Source organism: Humulus lupulus, chromosome X (assembly GCF_963169125.1).
Source record: "Humulus lupulus chromosome X, drHumLupu1.1, whole genome shotgun sequence".
Lineage (NCBI taxonomy): Eukaryota > Viridiplantae > Streptophyta > Magnoliopsida > Rosales > Cannabaceae > Humulus > Humulus lupulus.
Window position 1 is genome coordinate 40,905,281 of NC_084802.1, and position 22,926 is coordinate 40,928,206.

A 22,926-nucleotide genomic window follows, 5' to 3' on the forward strand; every position below is an offset into this window, starting at 1 on the left:
AAACACTAATTCATGAATTTTGAACACTTATGTACATGATTTTTTGGTTTTATTTGCATTTTTTTCTTTAGATGTGGAACTCTGAAAAATTGCATATTTGTTATTAAAATCGATGTTTAGCGATGGTCTAGCAACGGGTCCATAAAAACTTGATTTTTAGATTAAAAAATCAATGCTTTAATGATAGTGCCATGAAAACTTGATTTTTTAGGCAAAAGATGATAGAAAATTGATGCTTAACAGTGGCCTAGCAATGATCCTATGAAAACTTAATTTTCTAGACAAAAACGATGGTCTGCGATGATTTGCGATAAAATTTGATAAGGCATTACTTTTCACTTTAGATGTCAATTTGAGGTTTTTTTTATTTTTTTAATTTTGGTATTTCCTCCAAGATCTACACATTTATAATGGGCATAACCTTAAATTTTGAACGCGTAAAAACTAAAATTACAGTTATTTAAATATCAATCTTCATTAGATTCTCCAATTAAAAAATAAATAAAATCGTCTTTAGGGTCTCAAACAAACAAATCTCAAAATTTGTTGTTCTTCACCCTAAATTTAAGATTCTGCACATTCTAAACGTTTAGATCTAATAAAAATTAGAATTAAAAAAAACACCTCAAATTGATGTCCAAATGAAAAATCATGCATCAATTTATTTTATCAGATTTCAACGCAAACCATCAAAAAACATAGATTTTCTAGTTTTTTTTTCTGAAAAATCAAAGTTTCATGACACCATCATTAAAACATCGCTAAACATTTTTTTTTTTCTTAAAAATCAAGTTTTCATAGCACCATCGTTAAAATACCAATTTTCTCTTCCTAAAAATCAAGTTTTCATGACACTATCGTATATCATCAATTTTAATTTGCAATTTCTAAGATTCCAAATATGAAGAAAAAAAATGCAAACAAAACCAAAAAAATCTTATACATAAGTATTCGAAATTCATGAATTAATATCTTAAAAGTAAATATTTTCTCGAGTTTAAGTTTTGATTCATTAAAATCAAGAAAAAGTCTTTAAAAAAAACATGAAAAAAGTTGCAAGAGAGCTTTGAACAAGGAGGGTGCCTCCGCTGCTTTAGCTTTGAACGAGGAGGGCACCTCCACTGCTTCCGCTGCTTTTCCCTAACTAAGGTGGAACTCAAATGAGGAAACAAGAACAATTAGCCAGATCATAAGCAATGGTGGTACCACACTACCTCGTGAATTATCGATTCCAAAGGAAAAGAATATGATAACCAAAAGGTAAAAAAATATATATATAGGCCAAATGATGGACACAAATCACAAATGGCAACAAACAATAGATGGATGATGAGAGACCAAACATGGAGGTAGAATATGAATAGAACATTTTATTATTATACCTCAATCACAAATCAGTTAATAACAGCAGACTTGTTAGTGCTTAACATAAAAAGCTCAGGTAGTAGTGGTTAGAAAAGAAATCAAAATCTAAACCTCAACGCTTCTTAAGCCAGAAATTGGGCTTGGTTCCTCTCTCCAATATGTACCATCTGCCACAACAAACCACAAAAGAATCATCAACTTGGCGCCACCACCAATGCTTTTCCTCTGTAAGAATAATCACTTTCTCTGAGATTTACTATTTGTAATACTTGCAAGAACCTGACTCTAACACAAGGTTCACTCCATCCCCCACTAAGATCATCAACCATATCATGTAATGAATGGAACTTGAGATTGGTTTTTTTTTCTCTTTTCTTTTTATATTATTATTAGCTACAAAAGTCTACCATCTAATTACTTACATCCAATTCCTCGAAATAGCCAACCTGGCGAGGAAAAAAAATGCAAAAGAATTGATGAGCCAGAAGAGTGCAATGAGCTTAATCAACGAGCTGATCGGAAGGAAATTGACCAAATATATCAGGACATGAATCCCAATTTCCCTTTTCTCTTGCCTCCCAGTATCCACCAACGTATTGATAAGAATCACTTCCTTTATCCTTGGTAAACCACTGTGGTTTCCAACCGCTCTCTTGCATCTTCCGAGCCTGCATTTGGATTAAACATAAATACATCCATAATTATCCATCAAATCTAATAACGTTCTAAATTACTGATTACACATCTACCACACTCCACCAAAACAATTAAAAAATCGCACACAATCAATAACTTACCTGTCGCTGTCTCTGCTCCAGTCGTAACTTCTCTGAATTTGCCATTTCATATTCTCCGTTTTCTAGATACCTTTGATCAGGTCTGAGTCTTGAATCTGTTGGAGGCAACTTTTCCTGCGTGCCATATAAAATATTAAACTTCCATCCTGACAATAGTGTGTTTTCAATGTAATTGCAGATTATAACATCTACATAGTATCAAAAGATCAAAACTATAAGAGACAAAGTTCCACTGTAGAATTTCCAACCAAGAGTGTTAATGAAATTTGAAATGACCTTCAATCCAGGGGTAAGTTCATTCAGAGTGATGGCAAAACGCGTCAAGTTATATCTTGTCGGACACTTGGGCAGCTTGCTCCTCTTCCAGAGAAGATGAGCTTCAGACAACGACTCAAATCCTTTTCCCTTCCCAGAACAGTCTCCAGTGACATAATGCATGCTCTCATCCCATTTTCCAAATAGCGTTGCCACTGTCTTTCCATTCTTATCTTGGACTATACCTTGGACCTGATTTAGGGATAAAAATAAACATAGATAAATATCAATATCAACAGTAGAAAGATACAGATATATTCTCTCCTTAACATTACAAGAACAAAAAACAAAGATTACAAAAAGCTGAGAAGCATGTAAGAGAAGAGGATAGGGTACACTCAATGACAAGAAACATAAAATATAAAACAGAAACATGAACAAAAAGAACTAAAGAAATCTAAACTTCACAGAAAAATTAGCATTACATTTAATCCATCTATTCAAAATTACTATATCCGGAAAACATATGTAGTCGTTTCACCTTCTTAGAAGCAAGTTAATCCATAAAAATACTCTACATGTATATATACACAAACAAACATATACATTCGATTTCAAATCCAGTACATGATTCAAATGTTATACTACTCTTCAACTTTTCTTCATTTTTATTTTAAATCCTCAAAACATATTAAAAACTTAAATGAAATAAAGAATACAAAAGAAGATTAATCCACAAACTGAGTTTCCCCATTCCAAAGCTATAGTGCATTTATTCCAATAATGTCAACTAGTACTCTCTTTTATTTATGTTTTGTGTGTTTTTTTTTCATGGGTAAGAAACATGGACCAGTTTTCTCAAATATAATAAAGAAAGAACAAAAGATGACAAGGAATTAACTAAAAAATACAACCAAGTACCACCAATCCCTGACAAAGTAAAACAAAAAAAATAATAACCTTGTGCAACTATATCTTCCAATCAGGATACGTTCTCCATAGAATTTCTATGCAAAAATGCATAGAAATATTTTGTAAGATTCATTTGCAGTTTTCTCCAATAAATTCATTTGAATGAAATCCAAAACACAAGTGAAATAAAAACAATCACCTTTTAAGCCACTTCGAGTGCTTTGTCATTTCCTAACCTTCAAGCCACATTTTTTAAAAGAGAGAATATAAACACAAACAAAAGTGAAATAAAAATCAACACGACTAGTATTCACCCACATAACTGGTTCAGTAAAAAGTCTTGCAAAACAGATATCTCACTGTTTATTTCAATATAGCTAAAGGTCCAGCAAAATATGTATTAAAAGCCATTATGACACCATGTGAAAACCAACACAAAAAGTAAATCTAAACACCAATTCAGCGCCAGGCAGGTTCATCAGGAATGAACTAAATCAGTTGAAAAAGCATAAAAAGTACCTGATGAGGATTTCGCTCAATAATTGACTGCTCCTTAAACTTTAGCTTACATGAATAACCATGACTTCCTTCTATGCGCATTGTACCATAATGATCACAATATAACTTCCCCAATATGAGGTTGTAAATTGATGTTGTAACCTGAGAGAATAAAGTCCATTCAAATATGAACTATAATAATATAATAATATCAAAGACATCAGGCTGCAAATAATAGATAATGGTAGAACCATTAGAGTTTTTCACCTTACTCCACTTAAAAACTTCCCCATCTTCAAATTGCACAGTTAAAATACCAACAGGATCAAGCTGAATTGAGCGACCCCAGAATTTGCTCTTCAAATTGCTATCCCCCCAAAATTTCCATCCTGTACCCTCACAATGACAGGCAACGACCATTGGATGATGACTAACCTGAGACCAAAAATAAGAATTTATCAGTATTAGATTAACTACTATTTATAACATGTTTACACTTTACATAGATAAGAACTGCCTTAAATTTCTCCTAAAAAGTGTTTGTGTCCCTCCATACCCTCACCCATAGGCAAAGTGAAAGTAAAAGAAAAAACCTTGACGAACTTTCATCTTTTCTATCCTCCAAATACCTTGAGTTCCATATAAAATTCAGGATTTAGGAAATTAATCTAATAAGCTAGTGTACTGGTATCAAACAATACATAATTATACTTACAAATATACACACTAATTTAAATACTCTTATTTCTCAGTGGAAATTCAAGCTGCTACCATGTTTTTAATTTAAGCTCATACAGCATACGGTTCTATGATAACAAAAAGAAAAGGCAATTTAAAATTGAAGTTTAAATATGATTTCACTGACTCATCCAATATAATTTCACTGACTCATCCATGTAATATATAACAAGACATCCAAGCACTGTAATCTCGGTGTTGATTTATAATGGAGTGGTAAAAAAAACATATATGAAGTTCCTAGTTAATAAAATAATATAAAAAAACAGGTATAATCTATAACAAGACATCCAAGCACTGTATTCTCGGTGTTGATTTATAATGGAGTGGTAAAAAAGAACATATATGAAGTTCCTAGTTAAAAAAATAAAAATAAAAACAAAAATACAGGAAAGGCCCACATAAAACTATCCTGGTATAAATATCGTCATTTTGCCAACCTAATGTCAGAGGAATTATTACACACACTCCAAATGCATACACGAGAAACAGAAGACATTTTCATACTTTCTGAAGCAAATGAACTATAAGATTTTTAATCACCTTCTCCGAGAAAAATCGAAGGCCTTTATCTGGATAGTCAGCCTCATATGTCTCCCCTAATAATGGATTAAATGGTTTGCAAATTCTTCCTTCAGTTGAAGCATATCCAGATACGGCGAAAGCAGCAACATTAAGAATTCTCATGAGGCTATTACCCTGCAAAACTTAAAAGAAAATGAAGAATTAGTAAACAGAGCAATAACTAAAAAAAATTAATTTAAAAAAAATCTCCGAATGGGACTTGGCAACAGTGCATCATCTCTAAAAGAATTTCAGACATCAACAAAATATAGCAATCACATGAAACAGAATGCAACAACATTTAAAGAGTTTCGAGTCTTGACAAAATTAAACCGCACCAAGTTTGCAACTCCATTATTTGTCATTGTGACCTACAAAATTACTACGAGGGAAAAAACATGAAACACAAACACATTTATGAATGGAACTGCACATCAACTACTTATTCTCAGAAACTTACCCTTTTTCCCCACTCATAAGCACGGTCAATGAGAAAAGAATACTCCAAATCTTCAAAACATTTTTGTAGAGAGGAAAGAGGTTCGTTAAAATATACAGGAAGACAAATTTTAGTGAGGTCCTTTCCAATATTATCCTTAATCATCGACCAAAGACTAACACCCTTCTCTTTTTCAATGGGATCAGGCAATTTCTTACGCCGCTTAACACGGGGATAGCTAGTCCCAACATACCTAATGGCTGGATCAATGTCATCTTCAGATTCAACCGCATAAAAACCATCATCATCTGAAGAAAATGATGATATCCTATAATCAGAGGCATTACTTTTGAAAGAACTTGATGATAGAAAATCGCGAGTATCAAAAAAGGTATTCTCTTCATCATCTGTTTCTTCTTCTGCGGCATCAACTCTTTCATTATCATCATCAGACTCACTTCCACTTCCTTCTGAAAAAATAAAGAACGCAAAGCTAAGATCACAACAGAACATAAAACTAAACCAAGAGAAGATAATCAGAAGATATCAATAGCCAAAGAACTTGGCCTCTGTTATCGCAACTTTCAATATCAGGGGAAACAAAACCTAATCAAATGCCAAAAATACTTTATTCATTTTACAATTTTATAAAACGGGGTAATAAATAAAAATAAATAAGAACTGAAAAGAAATCATATGCTACATACAAAAAAGAAAGAAAAAAGACCAGGTTAAAAGAATTGACTAGCTTCCAGTTTCAGACAGTTTATATTCTCTGTATTCTTTTAATGTTACAATATAGATATGGAAAATTCACGAGTCCTCTTACCTATTTTTATAAATAAATTTTAACACGCTTAAAATCTTCCACCACCTTTCCAATGCCATGTGGGGTGGCGTCAAATGCTAAAACTGGTCAAATGTCAGGGCTCTACCACAGAAATATATCATTTGAAGTTTTAAACTTGATACCAGCACTATAGCTTATGAAATCAATCGCTTCAGAATTTACTATTTAGGTTTGGTAATATCAGTTTGTCTTCAGTAAACTAACTCATAAAATTGACCAGTACCACAAACAATAATCAAGGCAAAAAAATTGTATTCAGTACAGAACAGTAAAATCTTGTGAGGATTTGTGCTCTCTTATTACATGTCAATACCCCACAATCCAAAGAAATACGAAATTGACTCAGTATGTAAAATGTTGCTACAAGTTCTCAAAACTTACCACTAAATTTATCCTGCCTTGACCTAGAAGAAACCCCACAATCCTTCCACTGTCTTTGACTCTCATCAACCACTGTATTCTCTAAATCAACCTTTTCTGTCTACAAAATCCAATATAAACAGCAGTTTGTAAGCGAAACATAGTGACAAGAACAAGAAAAGCATTGCTAGAAACTTTAGTTAAACAACATCAGTACAAACACAAAAGGTGAAAATCAGTCGCACAAACATGTCGATCACTGTTCGACCTCAGTATCATCACTTCAAATTAACTTAACTCATTTCAAAGCTAATCAAAATCTATTTCTTCATGTCATCAGCTTCAAACCTTATAAGAAAGTCACATAAATTCCTCTCCTTACGTAAAACAACAAAATTATTAATATGTTCTAAAATAACATATACTTAATCAATAATAATAATAATGAAGCTAATGACTAGAAACTGGCTAAGAATATACTTTTTTCTGATCATACTAAAGATAAACATTCACTTAACCAAGTAACTGTTTAAAATATATACATATTCGTATACACACAGAGAGAGAAAACAGAGTTAACTCTGTGTTGTAGTAGCAAAGCTTGTGCTCAAACGAATCCAAAACATGAATAAATATAAAAATAAAAACAATTAGAATGTATCCAAACAATCATTATCATCTATAGGATTTGATATGTAGTTCAATCAATCTTCTCTGAGATAATGCTAGCACAGATATAGTCGAGACATTACAGAGTTTAGTCATCAAAATGCATATATTTTACATATAACTGGCTCACTGCAAAGTGCAAAGATATTAGAACTTATGGTACGGATGATTTTTAACTCGTGATTTTTTTTAGTGGAAACTCAATAGAGAAGTATATTCTTTTTAAAGGAGACACTCTCATCTTTTCCAGCAGCCTAAACACCTTAGCTCCTAAAAATGCCTCTGGGCCCTTGGCACCACACTACCACTTCATCAAGCATAGCAATTGCCTTAACCACCACTGTTGTTTATCTCCTCCACTATCCCCAATGAGCAGCACTAAGTTAATTTTCTAAATATTAACCCTCAACGTGGACACCAGAACTTCACTCATAAAGAGAATTGCTGGGAGGAATGGTACCATTATTATAGCTCAAGTTAAATGCATAAAGCTATCAAGGAAGGGGTAAAATACAAGGGATAGTGCGAACTAAAAATCAAGAGTATAGAAAGAAAGAAAGAAAGAAACTCTCAATAAGCATGAGAATCAACAGGGAATTATTCTAAAAGTAAATGAGTTTTTTTTAAAAAAATCAACAATTAAAGGGAAAAAAGACAGCTACAGACGATATTGATTTTCTTTATAGATCTGAGGATTTAGCAAGAACAGGTTGAACTAGACTTTAGATATAGCAAAGATCTGTATAAACCCCCTAAATTAAACAACAGATTCAACCGCATACATAATTAATGCTAGTTTAGTTCAATAGAAGTCCACAAGTAGTGCACAAACAAAGGGGGAAAAAATATATATTAAAAAAAATGTAAACAAAAATCGTTTTTTTAAAAAAAAAACCAGCATGACGATTTGATACAAGAAGAATAACATTACAACACTTCTTGCTAGAAACAAAAATAAACAAGAAAACCCCAGCCTCCAAGCAATTTATGAGGTGGTTTAGAGTGCTTAAGAATACTCCGGACTAGGAGGAGAAACGGAAACTGAAGAAGAGTTCTGAATGGCATTAAGTTTCCGTACCTCTAGCTGTCGCAGTGTGTCGAAGAGGAGCCATTGTTTCTGCTTGAGCAGCAGAAGCTGGTTCTGTAGAGCAGCAAACTCGCTCTTCATAATATGCTCGCTTTCCTGAATGATAGCTTCACTAACGCCCTCATCCGTAAGCAGCTGTCTCAACTTCTCTGTTGAAACAGCTACATTGTCAATCGGAGCCATTAGCTCACTGTTCGACAGTCGCGGAAACATGTCTTTCACAGCTTGCAATGCTTCCATCCAAGCCACACGATCCTCGCGTGTCTCGGCCCTCAAATGCAGCCTCTTAGTGCCAGTAAATATTGAAAATCTCTTATCATCAGATCTACTTTCACGGATACTCGAAACCTAAAGATACATTCTTCAGAAATCAATTAACGATATACAAGCGAATGCATAATTACACTTATCTGAACATTTTCAAGAAATAACTGAAATGAAATGAAAAGTCAATTACACCAGGAAAAAATAATTCAAAGCAGGATACCAGGTACTGATAGTGTTAAAACTAAAAGATGCAAAAAATTATCCATACATCGGAGATGAAATGATGGATCAAAACCGTAAAATTGAAATGGAAACTGAAAATTAAATTATTTTACTAAAATTTGAGCGATGAAGAAGAGCACAACGATAAGAATCGAAGGCAAAATACATAAAATTATAATCAAAACAAATACCTTGAGATGAATTTCGCCGAACGGTTTCCGGCGATGCTGGTTAGAGTTGGCACTCTTCTGACGAGAAATCCTTCGCAAGGATTCTTCGCCGATAACCTTCGATCCTTTCTCCGTCTCCGGGGTAACAACGATCCTATCAGGTCCATGAATCTTATAATACGAAAGGACTCCATCTTGTAACACGAACCACCGAGGTCGCCAACCTTTTCCGTAATTCACCCACTTATACAGTATACCAGAAACCCCATTTCCAACGAGATCGTTGATTTTGACATCAACTGGTTGCTCCCTCATCGACGGAGGTCGAGCCAGGGCCTCCGCCGCCGCCACCGCCGCAGCCGCCGCAGTCGTTCTTTGGCTCAGCCGGCCGTAGTCGCTATTGCCAAGGCTATTATTACTGCTGCTATGATTGTGATTGTGATTGTAATTCTGACTCTGATTGTGACTGTACGATTGGTGATGATGATTGTTGATATGGCTAGCCACTCTTCCGGTCGAATCGGATCTGGCGGCGAGCGAAGTCACCGGAGACATAGCGAGTTCGGCGAACTGAGACGAAGGTTTAGCCGGGGAGTGGTCAGAGACGGTAGAGACACAACAAAAGGGATGCATGTAGAATTATATTAATCAGCATCAAATCAAAACCCGCCGGATCGGGGAAAATTAACTTCGCCGGAGATAAAGAGGTTCCGGTGATACTCACGGCGGTTCTAGAAAATACTCTTTACCATTACTCCATTTTTTTTTAAATTAAACTCAAAAGAAAAAGGCGAGATTTGCGGGAATGAAGGACCGGGCAGTTATATATGTTAAAGAAAAACCGAGAGCGAAAATGATATTTATCCGTTCCGTTTAGGGACATAAATGGAATTATGAGAAAAAAAAAGTTTCAGCGAGAAAGAAAGGAATCGTCGGACGACGTCGTTTGGTGGTGGCCTTTCAGGTCAATAAAGAAGAAAGTGAGGGGAAAACTACAACAGGTGCTGCTTCTTCTTCTTCTGGCTTTGCTCCTATGATACCAAAAGAAAGTTTTTAAATATGAGGCGGTTGGTTAGAGCGTGTTACGAAGTTTACAAACTTTTGGACTTTCTCTCTCTCCGATGGGTTGTGATTGATTACAGCGAGGACACAGGAAGCTAGACAGTGGACTACCGCCGGCTCATTCAGAAGATGACACGTGGATTACGCGAATGAAGAAACGTGACGAGGGAGTGGCCGGGGGTGTCTGACGACGAGGGTAGCTAGCTAGCTAGTGTGCTTTGGTTGCGCTCTCGAGTTTTTGACCGCTATTTATGAACGTTTCAAGTTTGTATTTAATTTTTTATTAGTTTTATTTATTTAATTGTTTATATATATAATATTTTGTAGTATGGGCATAGAAAATGTATCAATTGAATGGGAGTTTGATATTTAAAAAAAAATTATAATTTAATTTTTTTTGTATGATCGTGTATATTATAGTTATAGCAGATATTTTACTAATTTTTTGGAAATTTCAAATAATTTACAGTATCTAAATAATGTTCAAATAATCAATTGCACACGTGACTAAGTCTTTCTAAGCATGGAAAACAGATTTTTTGAACTTTGATTTGTACACTAAAAATTATTTAAAATTTCCTGAAAATTTGTGCAATATCTGTCATAACTATAATATATAATTTCATAAAAAAAATAATTAAATTATAATTTTTCCAAATATCAAAAATAGAAAATAATTTTAAGACAAAATTATTTTTATATGTCTCTATGTAGAATTATCCTATATTATAAATTTAAAACTGTTTTGGGGTAAATTTATTAAGAAATTAGACCATACTTTTTTTTAAAATTATTAATGGCATCAAATATGATTTACATACAAAGATATATATATATATATATATATATGTAAGATTTTTGAATGGTTATTATCCATTGGATACTAACAATTATGATGAAGTAGCAAGATAGTGACTTAGTATAGCAAGTCACTAATATGTAATATTTTTTTCTACATTAATTTCGAATTTAGTTTTTTTTTTGTCATAATTAATATTGTTTCCAATCAATGAGAGACACTAGCTATACTTAGAAATTGACATGCATTTGAAAAATAAAAAGTTTACAATATTATATTTTCATAATAAATACACTTTTTTCATTAGGTAACCCTTCCAAAAATTTGAAAAAATCAAATTTTATTTTTAGAAATATTAATTAACAACTAATCTTAATCTAATGGTTAATATTAAAATAACTATTCATGGATAGTAACCATTAAGAATACACATATATATATATATTATTCAATTCCAAATGCTAAGAGCACTCCCAGCGAGTGCTCTAAAATAACTAAATGAGTAAAATTATACTAAAATGTACTAACATGAGTCTTCAATAAATGTTTTATCCTTCAAAAAAAAATTATCTTCATCTATAGTACATACCTATATTTATAACACACTATTCATCTATGTAAACATATAATATTAATTTTTCATATTGTGGCTTACATTATTCACACACAAATATATATATATGCTCCTCTTTTTTTCTTTTTCATTTTATATATTTATATATATGTGGTTATATACTTAGTAAATGAGTCTTATTTATATTTTATAATATTTTTATATTTCATTTTTTTAATAAATTTTTATTGTTATTTTTACTTTTTATTTAATTTTAGCACAATAGATACATTATATTTATATCTCTTCTATATAAAAAGTGTGTAGATAATGAAATATTTTTGTTTTAACAATTTGTAACTATACTATAATTATGTGATATAATATATGGGTAGATATTATACATATTAAAATATATAATGATATTATTAATAGTTAAAGAAAATATTTAAAATGAATAGAAAATATGTAAAAAAAATATATAGTATCTAAATGATATACATACAAAAAAATAGAAAAATTGATGTATAGTATAATATAAAAATTAGAGGTAAAATAGAAAAATATGTATTTTGAAGAAATATTTTAAATAATAGAGTAAAGCACCGATGCTCTAAGCATACTAATTTTTATGCATTAGTGTTGTAAATGTATTATGTACACGATAGTGTGAAAACATTTTTAATAATGATTCCTTTTTTTATGCTTATTCGATTCACAAAATTAGTACTTATTAGTTATTGCCTAAAGACAAAGAATTTTCTTTCTTTTTTTTAAATAATGTGAAAAATTAATTTACTTCTGCCCTGACCGAAATTGGTTTTAAAAAATGCATTATTGTTATTTAATTCTCAAAAAAAATGTCAGAAAAACACTTCAAAATTTCTTTTTGGAGTACAACTACATAGCAAGTAAATTAAAAATAAAATAAAAAATAAAAATTGATATCGATAAATGTTATTTCTTACTAATGATTCTTGTAAGTTGTAATGTTCATTATATTATTTACTTCACAGCTCCACTGACATTGGTTTCTTTGGCGATTATGTGGTATCATTGTAAAATTATTAATTAGGTCAAAAGAAAGAGCAGAAATAACTATACTAGTATAAGGTAGAATATGCTATTTATAAATAAAAGAATATACCACTTGACTCTTCTGTATTTTGCATAAGAACCAAAGTTTCAATAATATATATTAAAATACACATTTGTATTTTACCGATTAGAACAAAATATATATTTTTTAATTTAATTTTAGTCAAAACTAATTTTAATAAGATCATTATACCGCTTTAATTTACTTATAATTACTTTTTCTATTTTATAAAAATTAAAAAATTATATAAAGAAAACATAAAATATTTTTTTATAATATTATTTCACTTTCTGATATAAAGTTTAATTTTGAAATAAATTATTTGTTCAAAAAAATATTTTTTTTAATACTAATTTCTTTATGTGACATAATGCTTCTTAAAATATTTTGTTTTGTTTAAATAAAATATTGTATACATATTTAAATATAGAAAAATAATAATTTTAAGTAAATAAATGAAGTCTATTATTATCTTTGACCAAAAATGAGTTCAAATGAGAATTATGTCATGATTAGTAAAATATATAAATGTAATTTAGTATTCTTAAAACTACAAAAGTGTAAATATGTACTTGAAAAAAAAATTACATTGCTGGATTTAAAGGATCAATTTTTCAAAATGACTTATCACTCGTTTAGTACATGTTATCTCACCTTTCAACTTGGTATTAGTTCTTAATTATTTTATTTAATCTTCATAAACTAGTTTTATTTTTTAAACTTCAATCATGGCACCCTTTCTTTTGGTTTAACAGTAGAATAAGGAAAATGATTTCAACTTTGAGTCAAAAATAAATTGTTAGTAATAATAAATAGTAGTTTTTCATAAATATATTTATAGGAGGGGTTTTCATCCAATGAAAAATAAATTTTGACCGTTTATTTTTAATATAATAATCACAATAAATCATTTATCAATTTATTATCAATCTAAAATATAATTTTTCAAATATAATATTAGTCGATAATTAAGCCCATCACCAAAATTAATTTTACGTTTTCAAAAAAAGTTAAGGATATATATTATTTTAAAATAGTAAAAAGTGGTTCGCATATTTTTAATTAAAATTTTCTTTAAAAATATAAAAATATTCTAACTTAAAATACATTAATATCTTTATTTTTATGTATAAATATAAATTATAAAAATGATTAATAAAACTTAAACTTTAAAATAAATCAAAACTAAAATTAAAAAAATTACTAATTTTGTTTTACTTATAGTACAAGTTGGCTACATTATTATGGAGACAAAAATACAAATTCCAAAAGAGAAAAACTACATATAAATTTAATTACATCTCCCTCTCCTATGTTTGAGGTCATTCTGCTTGTGGAATTGCAATGCTGCTCTCCTTCAAGATTAGTCACCTCTTCAAGATTTAACCCAAAATCAACATGTTGCAGAGATAGCAATGACCAATGAAACATAAGCATGGACAATATATGTATAGTGTTAAAAAAAATTATCCAGATTGGGAGAAGTAGAGAAACCTCAAAATCATCCAAGATTCAACTCTTTTTGTTAATAATCTAGCATATGATATATATTAATATAAAATTCAATTAGAGTTATTAAATAGTTTAATTATACAATAATAATATATTATTTTTTTGGGGGGAACCATTTTATAAACACCTTGGTAATATTTGATGATATTAGGGAATCGATACAATTTATAAACCAACTTAATTTATATGCATTTTATATATAAATTTTAAAAAAATGACAGTTTTTTATTATTTTTAAAATTTTGATTTTAATTAATTAAAAATTTTAAGTTTTGTTAATTAATTTTATAAATTATATTAGTACAAACAATAAAGATATTTATGTATTTTAAGTGAGATATTTGTATCATTTTAAATACAATTTTGACTAAAAACATGTACTAAGTTTTGTTGGAAATACAAAGTTAAACTTGATAATAATCTTAAACCGAATAGAACAAAATAGTAATTTTAAATTACATTATATTAAAATGCCAAAAAAAAAAAAGAATAGGGCACCATGGCCCTCTCCCATTGCTCCGTCAATGCCAACTTAATACCAATAATATGAATTTAAATTAAAAAAACGTACCAGATAAACATAATAATAAGTAGCCTAAGCCAACACATACAAAATAAAACCTTTCTTATTATAATGTTTTATATGATCATTGTTTGGTTTTTTTTATTTTTTATTTATGGATGATAAGCCTATTTCGTTTTTATGTGTGTTTGTGTTTTTCTTTTAATCATTCACTTTATATGTATTTTTATATTGATTCATTTCTAAAAAAAAAGTTATAAACTCTTTAAGCTTGTTGTAATTTTTTTCAAATTTATTTTAAATAAGTTGTTTTTATGTTGATCTCAGATTTGCATTAAATATTTTACGTACCAAGAATGATTTAAATTTTCCTATGTTTGAGGATGTTTGGTTTGAAGGAATGAAAATTAAAGAATAAGATGGAAATAAGAAAATATATATATATAAATTAAATTAATATAAATAAATAAAATTGATAAAAAAAATATTAATTTTTTTTTTCAATCTTGGGTTGGAATAATATTTTCTTTCATTTTTCAATGAAATAGCTATTCCACCAAAATAATTGAATAATCATTCTAATATTTTAAAATGTAACCAAATATACCCTAACCAAACATCACCTTAATTCATATCAAATTATCAATTGAATACAAAGACTCAACTAAGAATTAACCAGAAGTAAACAACAATCTAAAAGAAAAAATATATATACATGAGAATGAAATGATTAATTGAACATAATTTATATGTTGGTTGTAACCACTATAATTAAACTATAAAGCAAAAAAAAATTATGAAATCATTAAATCCAATTGATGTCTAAGAAAGACAAAATTATACATTAGAATTTAATAACTAATTGAAGAGAAATATAATTGAAAAATGCTTCAAGTTGTGTCTAATACCATGACTAATACACATATGTGAAATACACGTGAAAATTTAGTAAGATTGTTTGTATCGATGTATAATCAGGAGAGTTTTAATAAGTCAAAATAAAAATTATAATGGAAATATTTATTTAAAAAAATTGTGGGACTTAAAATAAAAATAATTATAATTTTTTATATAAATATATAAGCAGCGCCCGTACCGTGTAGCTTATACTTGACTTAAATTAGCAATACTCTAATTCCATATATTGTGTGGTTTATAAATTGAAATTAGGTGCGATCACGATGCGGGTGGTGCGGTTTTTTGCCAATTTATTGGATCGCACCGTATAAGTGGTTTGAGCAATTTTTCAAATTGCACCGCATAGACTTCAAACCATATAAACCACACTGCAAAAATACGGTGTGGTGCGATGCGGTGTGAGCGATTTATACATATCACCAAATAATGTAACAATTAAACATTATAATTAATAAAGATTCATAACAAAACATATAACTAAAGAGTGTTTAACAAAACAATATATATACAACAAACTAATAAATTTTTAGCAAAACAATAAAAATACAACAAACTAATAACAAAGAAAAAATGTGATATAGAAGTAAATGTTTTGATTAAGGAGAAATATATTTATGTTGAAGTAGAATATGTGTTAGTATCATATGAAATATAATAATTTTTCTAGATATCGAGTATATTATACTATATGAATATATATATATATGTGTATCTAAGTTTAAATGTAATAAAATTGAAAAAAAATTAAAAAATTAATATATATAACGACGTGGTGCATTTTTAACCACATTTATAAAATTCAAAACCGCACCGCGCGGTTTGGAAAAAATATAAATCACAACGCAAAAAGTTCCAAACTGCAAATTGTGGTGCGGTTTGTGCGGTTTGATGAACACCCCTTGATTGTGGGTGAATACTTGCTTAAGGAGATACAAGCCAACATGTTTAAGAGATTGTCCTTGACTTTTGTTGATTGTCATGGAAAAACATAGTGTCAAAGGAAGTTGCATTCTATTAAGCTTGAATGACCATCTGGATTCATTGGGAGACATGATAATGTTTGACTTTTATTTGGGCTTACATTATTTATTTTAATGTTTTATAAAATATGGGTTGATAAATAGTTATTTGTTGATCTAGCCCATTTAATTTTAGTAGTCTCTTGTTTATGGGCTTATTATTTATAGTAGTCTAGTTGAGGCAGAAGTGTGGGCTTTCTAGTTAACTGAAGCCTTTGATGAGGAGGCTCAGTCCAACTAGGTTAATATAAGCTAAGTCTCCTCCCTTACTTCTATATATACGAATAGTCTCATCGCTATTGTGTAGTCTGATGATCTGCTTCAGAAATAGAGGTCCTAGGGAGGAAGGCTTAGTTGTTTAGTATTGCACTAAAAATTCACATTTTCTCCATGGCTGAATCATGTATGTTTTTTATATATTTTAATTGTTTATTGTGTTCTAAGTTGTCTACAAAATTATTGATAAGATGTTGTATGAATATCTAACATGTTGGAATTGTGATGTTCTGACAAATATTTGTTCTAGAAATGATGTCACCTCTAATGGACCATTTACCAAGACGTCTGACAATCAATATTTTTAAACCTTGTTCTTAGAATATTTTTTAAGATCTTATCCAAAGCATCAAAGCATAACTTATTTGTCATAGGTGCTTCATCCCAAATGATCAAAGAAGTTTTCACAAGAAGTCCAGCTAATAGGGTGCCTTGTTAAATTTCACAAGATGACTCTGCTGTAACATCCAAGGGAATACGAAATTGTTAATGTGTTGTCCTACCATTAGGCAATTACAAAATAACTATGCCTAGAGTTGTAAAAGGCAAGACTATTTTAGATTGTGATCTGAGCTTTGCAATAATTATATTCCACATAAATGTTTTACCAGTACCACCATGTCCATTGATAAAAAATAAATTTCTTTGTTCATTCTCTAGTGAATGTACTATTGCTTCATAAGCTGATTTTTGGCAAGGATTTAGAGCAACAAATAATTTCTTATGCAATATTTTTAATTGATCTCGGTCATAATCAAGTTCTTCTTTGACCAATCTATTACCTAAGTCTCTTATCAAAGAAGAATTAGGTAGGGGCATTCCGTCTATATCTTTCAAACTTTTTCTCATCTTCACCATGATACTTTCAATCTCAAACAATGTGTATGCTTCAACTTGTTGTTCAGTTAACTGAGGATTGTTCATTCCGAATCTCTTCCTTTGCAATGAAGTTATGTCTTCTAATAATGCAATATAATTAGATTTCCAAAGTTGTGATGCACTAGAAACCTGCAAGTGAATGAGTATCGTGACAAAAAGATGTCTTTGTTCCTTTCTAGTTACCCATATTGAAATTTCAGTCAAGCAATCAATACATTCTTTATCATCGTATAACAATCCAAAAGCATAGCATGCGGCTTTAAAAGTACGACATGTCACCCCATTTACTGTTTTAATACTTTTGTACGAAGTGCTTCCTTTGATAAAATTGAGCAACATTCTCATATAGAAGCGTTCTCCAGTAGAAGGATGTGCGAAGTAAATTCTTCCAATTGCCAAGCCATTTTTTCTCCTAGTCCATGTTTTCTCCTTTGAATTCCAAACCCAACATGTAGGGAAATCTGAATAAGTTAGTGTTGGGGTTTTATGCCTTAATAAAAATTCAATTTCTTTGTTATCTCATTTTATTATTAATAAAAGAATAGAAATCATTTTTTACTTGGTCAATCACTTTGCTCACATGTTTTATTTTCATGATTATTTGTTTAATATAAACTTCTATTAAATCCCAAGTATATAGCTAATCATATTTATAGTGATGTAATCACAGTGGAATATAAATATGATTATATGTTCAAAAATAAGTTAGTCCTAAGATTAGTTAGTGCACAAGATTTACACTGACTTGCCAATCTACGATATGGGCTACATACACATTATAGTGTTATGTTCTTTCCAGAACATTAGCAAAGTAGATAAGATCGGATGCATTTGTTACAACGAACTGGACCGATATTGACTTTAGATAGATAAGTAAATGTATCGTTATTATCTAATATAGTCATATCATAAAGTTGACCATAGGTCAATTCAATCTCAATTCTAAATGGTTAGCATTCTAACTGATTGTATTATTCAAGTCCTTTGATTTGTTTGTTACCAGCTTACCCTACAGATAAGCCCATACTTACATCTTGGGGACTTTGTAGTATTATTGAGTGGAAGTGTTAATCATAGATATGAACATTTATAGCTTCTAGCAAGAAGTGAAATGATGATCACCTTATAGCTTGGTTCAACGAGTTAAATGATTGAGTACTCATTTCTGTGATTAAAGTTCACGGAAATATCATTTACAAGGAACTTAGTGGTATTTAAGGATAAAATACAATGAGGGATAAAACGGTAATTTGCCCTCGACACAGTTGTAGATCATCTATAGAGGATTGAATGACAAATTATGGTTGTAGCAATGGATAACGTATTAAAGTGTTATATGAGTTCAAGAGTGCAATTCCAAGTCTTTAGTGGAGTCACGATGAATTAATAGGGTAGTGAAATTATTCGATAATAATTTTACGGTAACTTATTGGAGCTTGAATTCATGGGTTCATGGTCCCCACAATGTCTTTGATTAAATCATCTACATAGTCTCGATTAAATTATTTAATTATCAATTAGGATTGTCAAAATTATTTTGTGTCAATTTTGGATAATTTTACTAAGATGTGGAATTTAGAGAAAAATAAATAAATTTGAGCAAATTTATTAATTATGACAAATTGATGTTGAATTGATAAATAATATTAAATCAATGTTCAAATTATAATTAGTTAATCTGAATAAATGATTTAAGTAATTAATTAATTATTGTTTAAATATAATTATAATTATATATATGTATATAAAGTTTTAACAAATTTTGTTAAATACGAAATCAGTTTATTATGTATATATTGTATTATATTTATTTAATTAATAATGATTTTGTTTTATTATATAATTATAGAAAACAATAGTATTTGAATTTAAAGATATTTATGCTTTGAATTTAAAAATGGAAAAATCTCAAGGCTTGGCAAAATATTTATAATTCAGCCACATAGGGATTTTTAAGCTATTATTTTAATTATTTAATTAAATAAAATTAACCCTAAAGTGTTGCTATAAATAGGTACTTAAGTTTAGAGTTTTGGAAGCTGAAAGTAGTTTTTTGAAGGTAGTTCTGATCAATGTGGAGGCAGTTAGGGATTGGCCGAGGCTAAGAAACGCCTCGGAGATCAGGAGTTTCCTTGGGTTGGCAGAGTATTATCGGCGCTTTGTGGAAAGATTCTCAAAGATTGCTACACCACTGACATAATTGACACTAAAGAACTTGAAGTTTGTGTGGTCAAATAAATGTGAGAATAACTTCCAGGAGTTGAAGTGATGATTGATTACTGCTCCGGTGCTGAACCTTCCTTCAGATGGGAGTAAGTTTGTGGTGTACTGCGATGCATCAAGATTGGGGTTAGGATGTGTGCTGATGCATACTGGGAAGGTCATTGCCTACGCATCACAACAGGTGAAGGAATATGAACAATGATACCCTACTCACGATTTGGAGTTAGCAGCTGTGGTATTTGCACTTAAAGTGTGGAGAAAATATTTATATGGAGAAAAGTGCGAGATATACACCGATCATAAGAGTTTGAAGTATTTCTTTACCTAGAAGGACTTAAACATGAGACAGAGACGTTGGCTAGAGTTGGTAAAGGATTATGACTGTGAGATTTTTTACCATTCAGGGAAAGCCAATGTAGTGGTGGACGCTTTGAGTCGGAGAGGCCCAAAACATTTGTTTAGTTCGAAGCATATATCGAAGGAATTGGCAGAATACATAACTAGAGCAAGGATAGAGTTGGTGGTGGGCTGGTTGGCCAATATTACCTTGTAATCCACTCTTTTGGAGAGAATATAGGAGGTCCATATGAGTGATTCTCAGTTGATAACGCTTAGAGATGACATCTTAGCTAGAGTTGCTAAGGATTATGCCATTACAGAGACGGGTTTGCTAAGATACAAGGATCGAATTTGTGTTTTGATTGACATGGGTATCAGACGAGAGATCCTTGATGAATCTCATACCACATTACATCCAGGCACCACGAAGATGTATCAGGATCTAAGGTCATTGTATTGGTGGCCTGAGATGAAGAAAGATGTGGTTGACTATGTGGCGAAGTGTCTAACCTGTCAGTAGGTGAAGGCTGAACACCAGCGGCTAGCGGGGTTGCTACAACCTCTAGGTATTCTCGAGTGGAAGTGGAAAGATGTTTCTATGGATTTTGTAGGAGGCTTGCCCAGGACAGTGAGGCAACATGACTTGGTATGGGTGATAGTAGACAGATATACCAAGTCAGCTCATTTTCTGACAGTGAGAACAAACTATACAGTGGACCAATATGCAGAACTGTACGTGAAGGAGATTTTACGTCTCCATGGGGTTCCAAAATCTATAGTGTTGGTCCGAGATCCCATTTTTACCTCCAAGTTTTGGGGAAGCCTACAGAAGGCTATGGGGACTCAGCTGAAATTTAGTACAACTTATCATCCTCAGACAGACGGGCAGTCTGAGAGGAGGATTCAGATATTGGAGGACATGCTTAGAGCATGCGTACCGGATTTCGAGGGGTCTTGGAGTAAGTATCTTCTGTTAATTGAGTTTTCATATGATAACAGCTATCAATCAACGATTGGAGTAGCTCCACATGAGATGTTGTATGGCAAGAAGTTTAGGTCACCCATTCATTAGGATGAAATGAGAGAGATGAAGTATTTGGGTCCTGAGATGGTTCAGAGGACTAATGAGGCTATTGAAAAGATCAGAGCTCGAATGTTCGCCTCACAGACTAGACAGAAAAGCTACGTTGACCCTAAGTGTAGAAATGTGGAAATCTAGGTAGGGGATCACGTATTTCTGTGAATTTCACCATTGCGGGGAGTAAAAAGGTTTGGGAGGAAGAGAAAGCTGAGCCCTAGGTTTGTAGGACCTTTTGAGATCCTAGAAAAGATCGGGCAGGTAGCCTATAGATTGCCCCCGTTATTATCAAGAGTTCATGATGTGTTTCATGTCTTAATGCTTCGGAAGTATGTGTCGGACACATCCCATGTGCTGTGTTATAAGGATTTAAAGATACAGACAGACGTGTCTTATGAGAAGCTACCAGTTCATATTCTAGATAAAAAAAGACAAGGTTCTGAGGAATAAGACAATTCCTCTAGTGAAAGTTCTATGGAGGAACAACATGGTCGAGGAAGCGGCCTGGGAGCTTGAGTTAGTTATGTAGGATCAGTATTCCGAATTGTTCAGGTAAATTTCGAGGAATAAATTTTCAGTAGGAGGGGATAGTTGCAACGTCCCAAATTTGCTAATAAGGCTTAGTGCCTTAATTAGTGTGTCGGGAGGGCATAATTGGATTTATATGCGAATTATGTGAAATTAATTGAATATATGTGTGATTATGTGACATATATGAATTATATTGTGATATGAATACTTATTCATGTTTATGTGTATTGAATATGCATGTGGGCTCGTTTTCGTTAATAAGGGCATTTTTATAATTTTGACCTGTTGAGGGTATAATTGTAATTATATATGTGTTATGTGATTGAGACCGCATTATTATGTGGATATATTTGCGATATTTGGCATGAGGCGATCCTAGTGAGCAAGTTAGCGAAAAAGTCACAACTGGTCAAATACCCGACTCATGGTGAGCGTCAGGTTATTTCGGTAATTTAGGGCATTGCAGGGGTTTACTAGGGAATGTGAATTAATTTGGTGATTATTTGGGCATGTCAGGGTTAATTGGGAAATTATGGTGTAATTTGAGGATTAGTGGAAATGTGCCAAAGGACCGTTTTGCCCTTGAGGGCATTTAAGTTAAAGCACTTGGGTTAGGGGCATTAGGGTCTTTTCCTAGCTTTGGTTTGACTTAGTTGAAACTAGAAGCTTTTAGAAAAACCAAACCAAAGGACAACACTCAACATTCAACAACTCACATCCCCCTCTCTCTCGTTTCTTTCTCTCTCTCTTGAAGTATTGGGAAGCTTTTGAATTTTTGAGGAGTATTGGCCTGAGAATCTAAGGAGCTGGAGCTAGGATTGGGATTAAGAGGCAGCTTGAGGTCGTAATCACAGTTGGGGTAAGATCTGTGCTCTGGTCTTTGGGGAACTCTATTATAGTTTAAGTTTTTGGCTGAGGTTTA

The 22,926-nt window shown here is 31.3% G+C and overlaps 1 protein-coding gene across 2 annotated transcripts; it reads right to left on the reverse strand.

Moving 5' to 3' along the window:
* Positions 1-1,350: 1,350 nt before the first annotated feature.
* On the reverse strand, positions 1,351-10,348 carry LOC133805292 (oxysterol-binding protein-related protein 1C-like). Of its 2 annotated transcripts, XR_009878910.1 has the most exons (11): positions 9,215-10,348; positions 8,526-8,882; positions 6,800-6,899; positions 5,590-6,038; positions 5,109-5,264; positions 4,095-4,262; positions 3,849-3,989; positions 2,439-2,669; positions 2,163-2,276; positions 1,788-2,033; positions 1,351-1,532 (listed from the first exon to the last, which is right to left on the reverse strand). XR_009878910.1 is itself a non-coding variant. In XM_062243427.1 (10 exons), the coding sequence occupies exons 1-10, from the start codon at positions 9,824-9,826 to the stop codon at positions 1,866-1,868; spliced, it is 2,496 nt and encodes an 831-aa protein (XP_062099411.1). In that variant the 5' UTR covers positions 9,827-10,345; the 3' UTR covers positions 1,351-1,865. The 2 variants fall into 2 exon arrangements, 1 of the variants encoding a protein (XP_062099411.1); XM_062243427.1 differs by having other exon boundaries at positions 1,351-2,033; positions 9,215-10,345.
* Between the last annotated feature and the right edge of the window lie 12,578 nt (positions 10,349-22,926).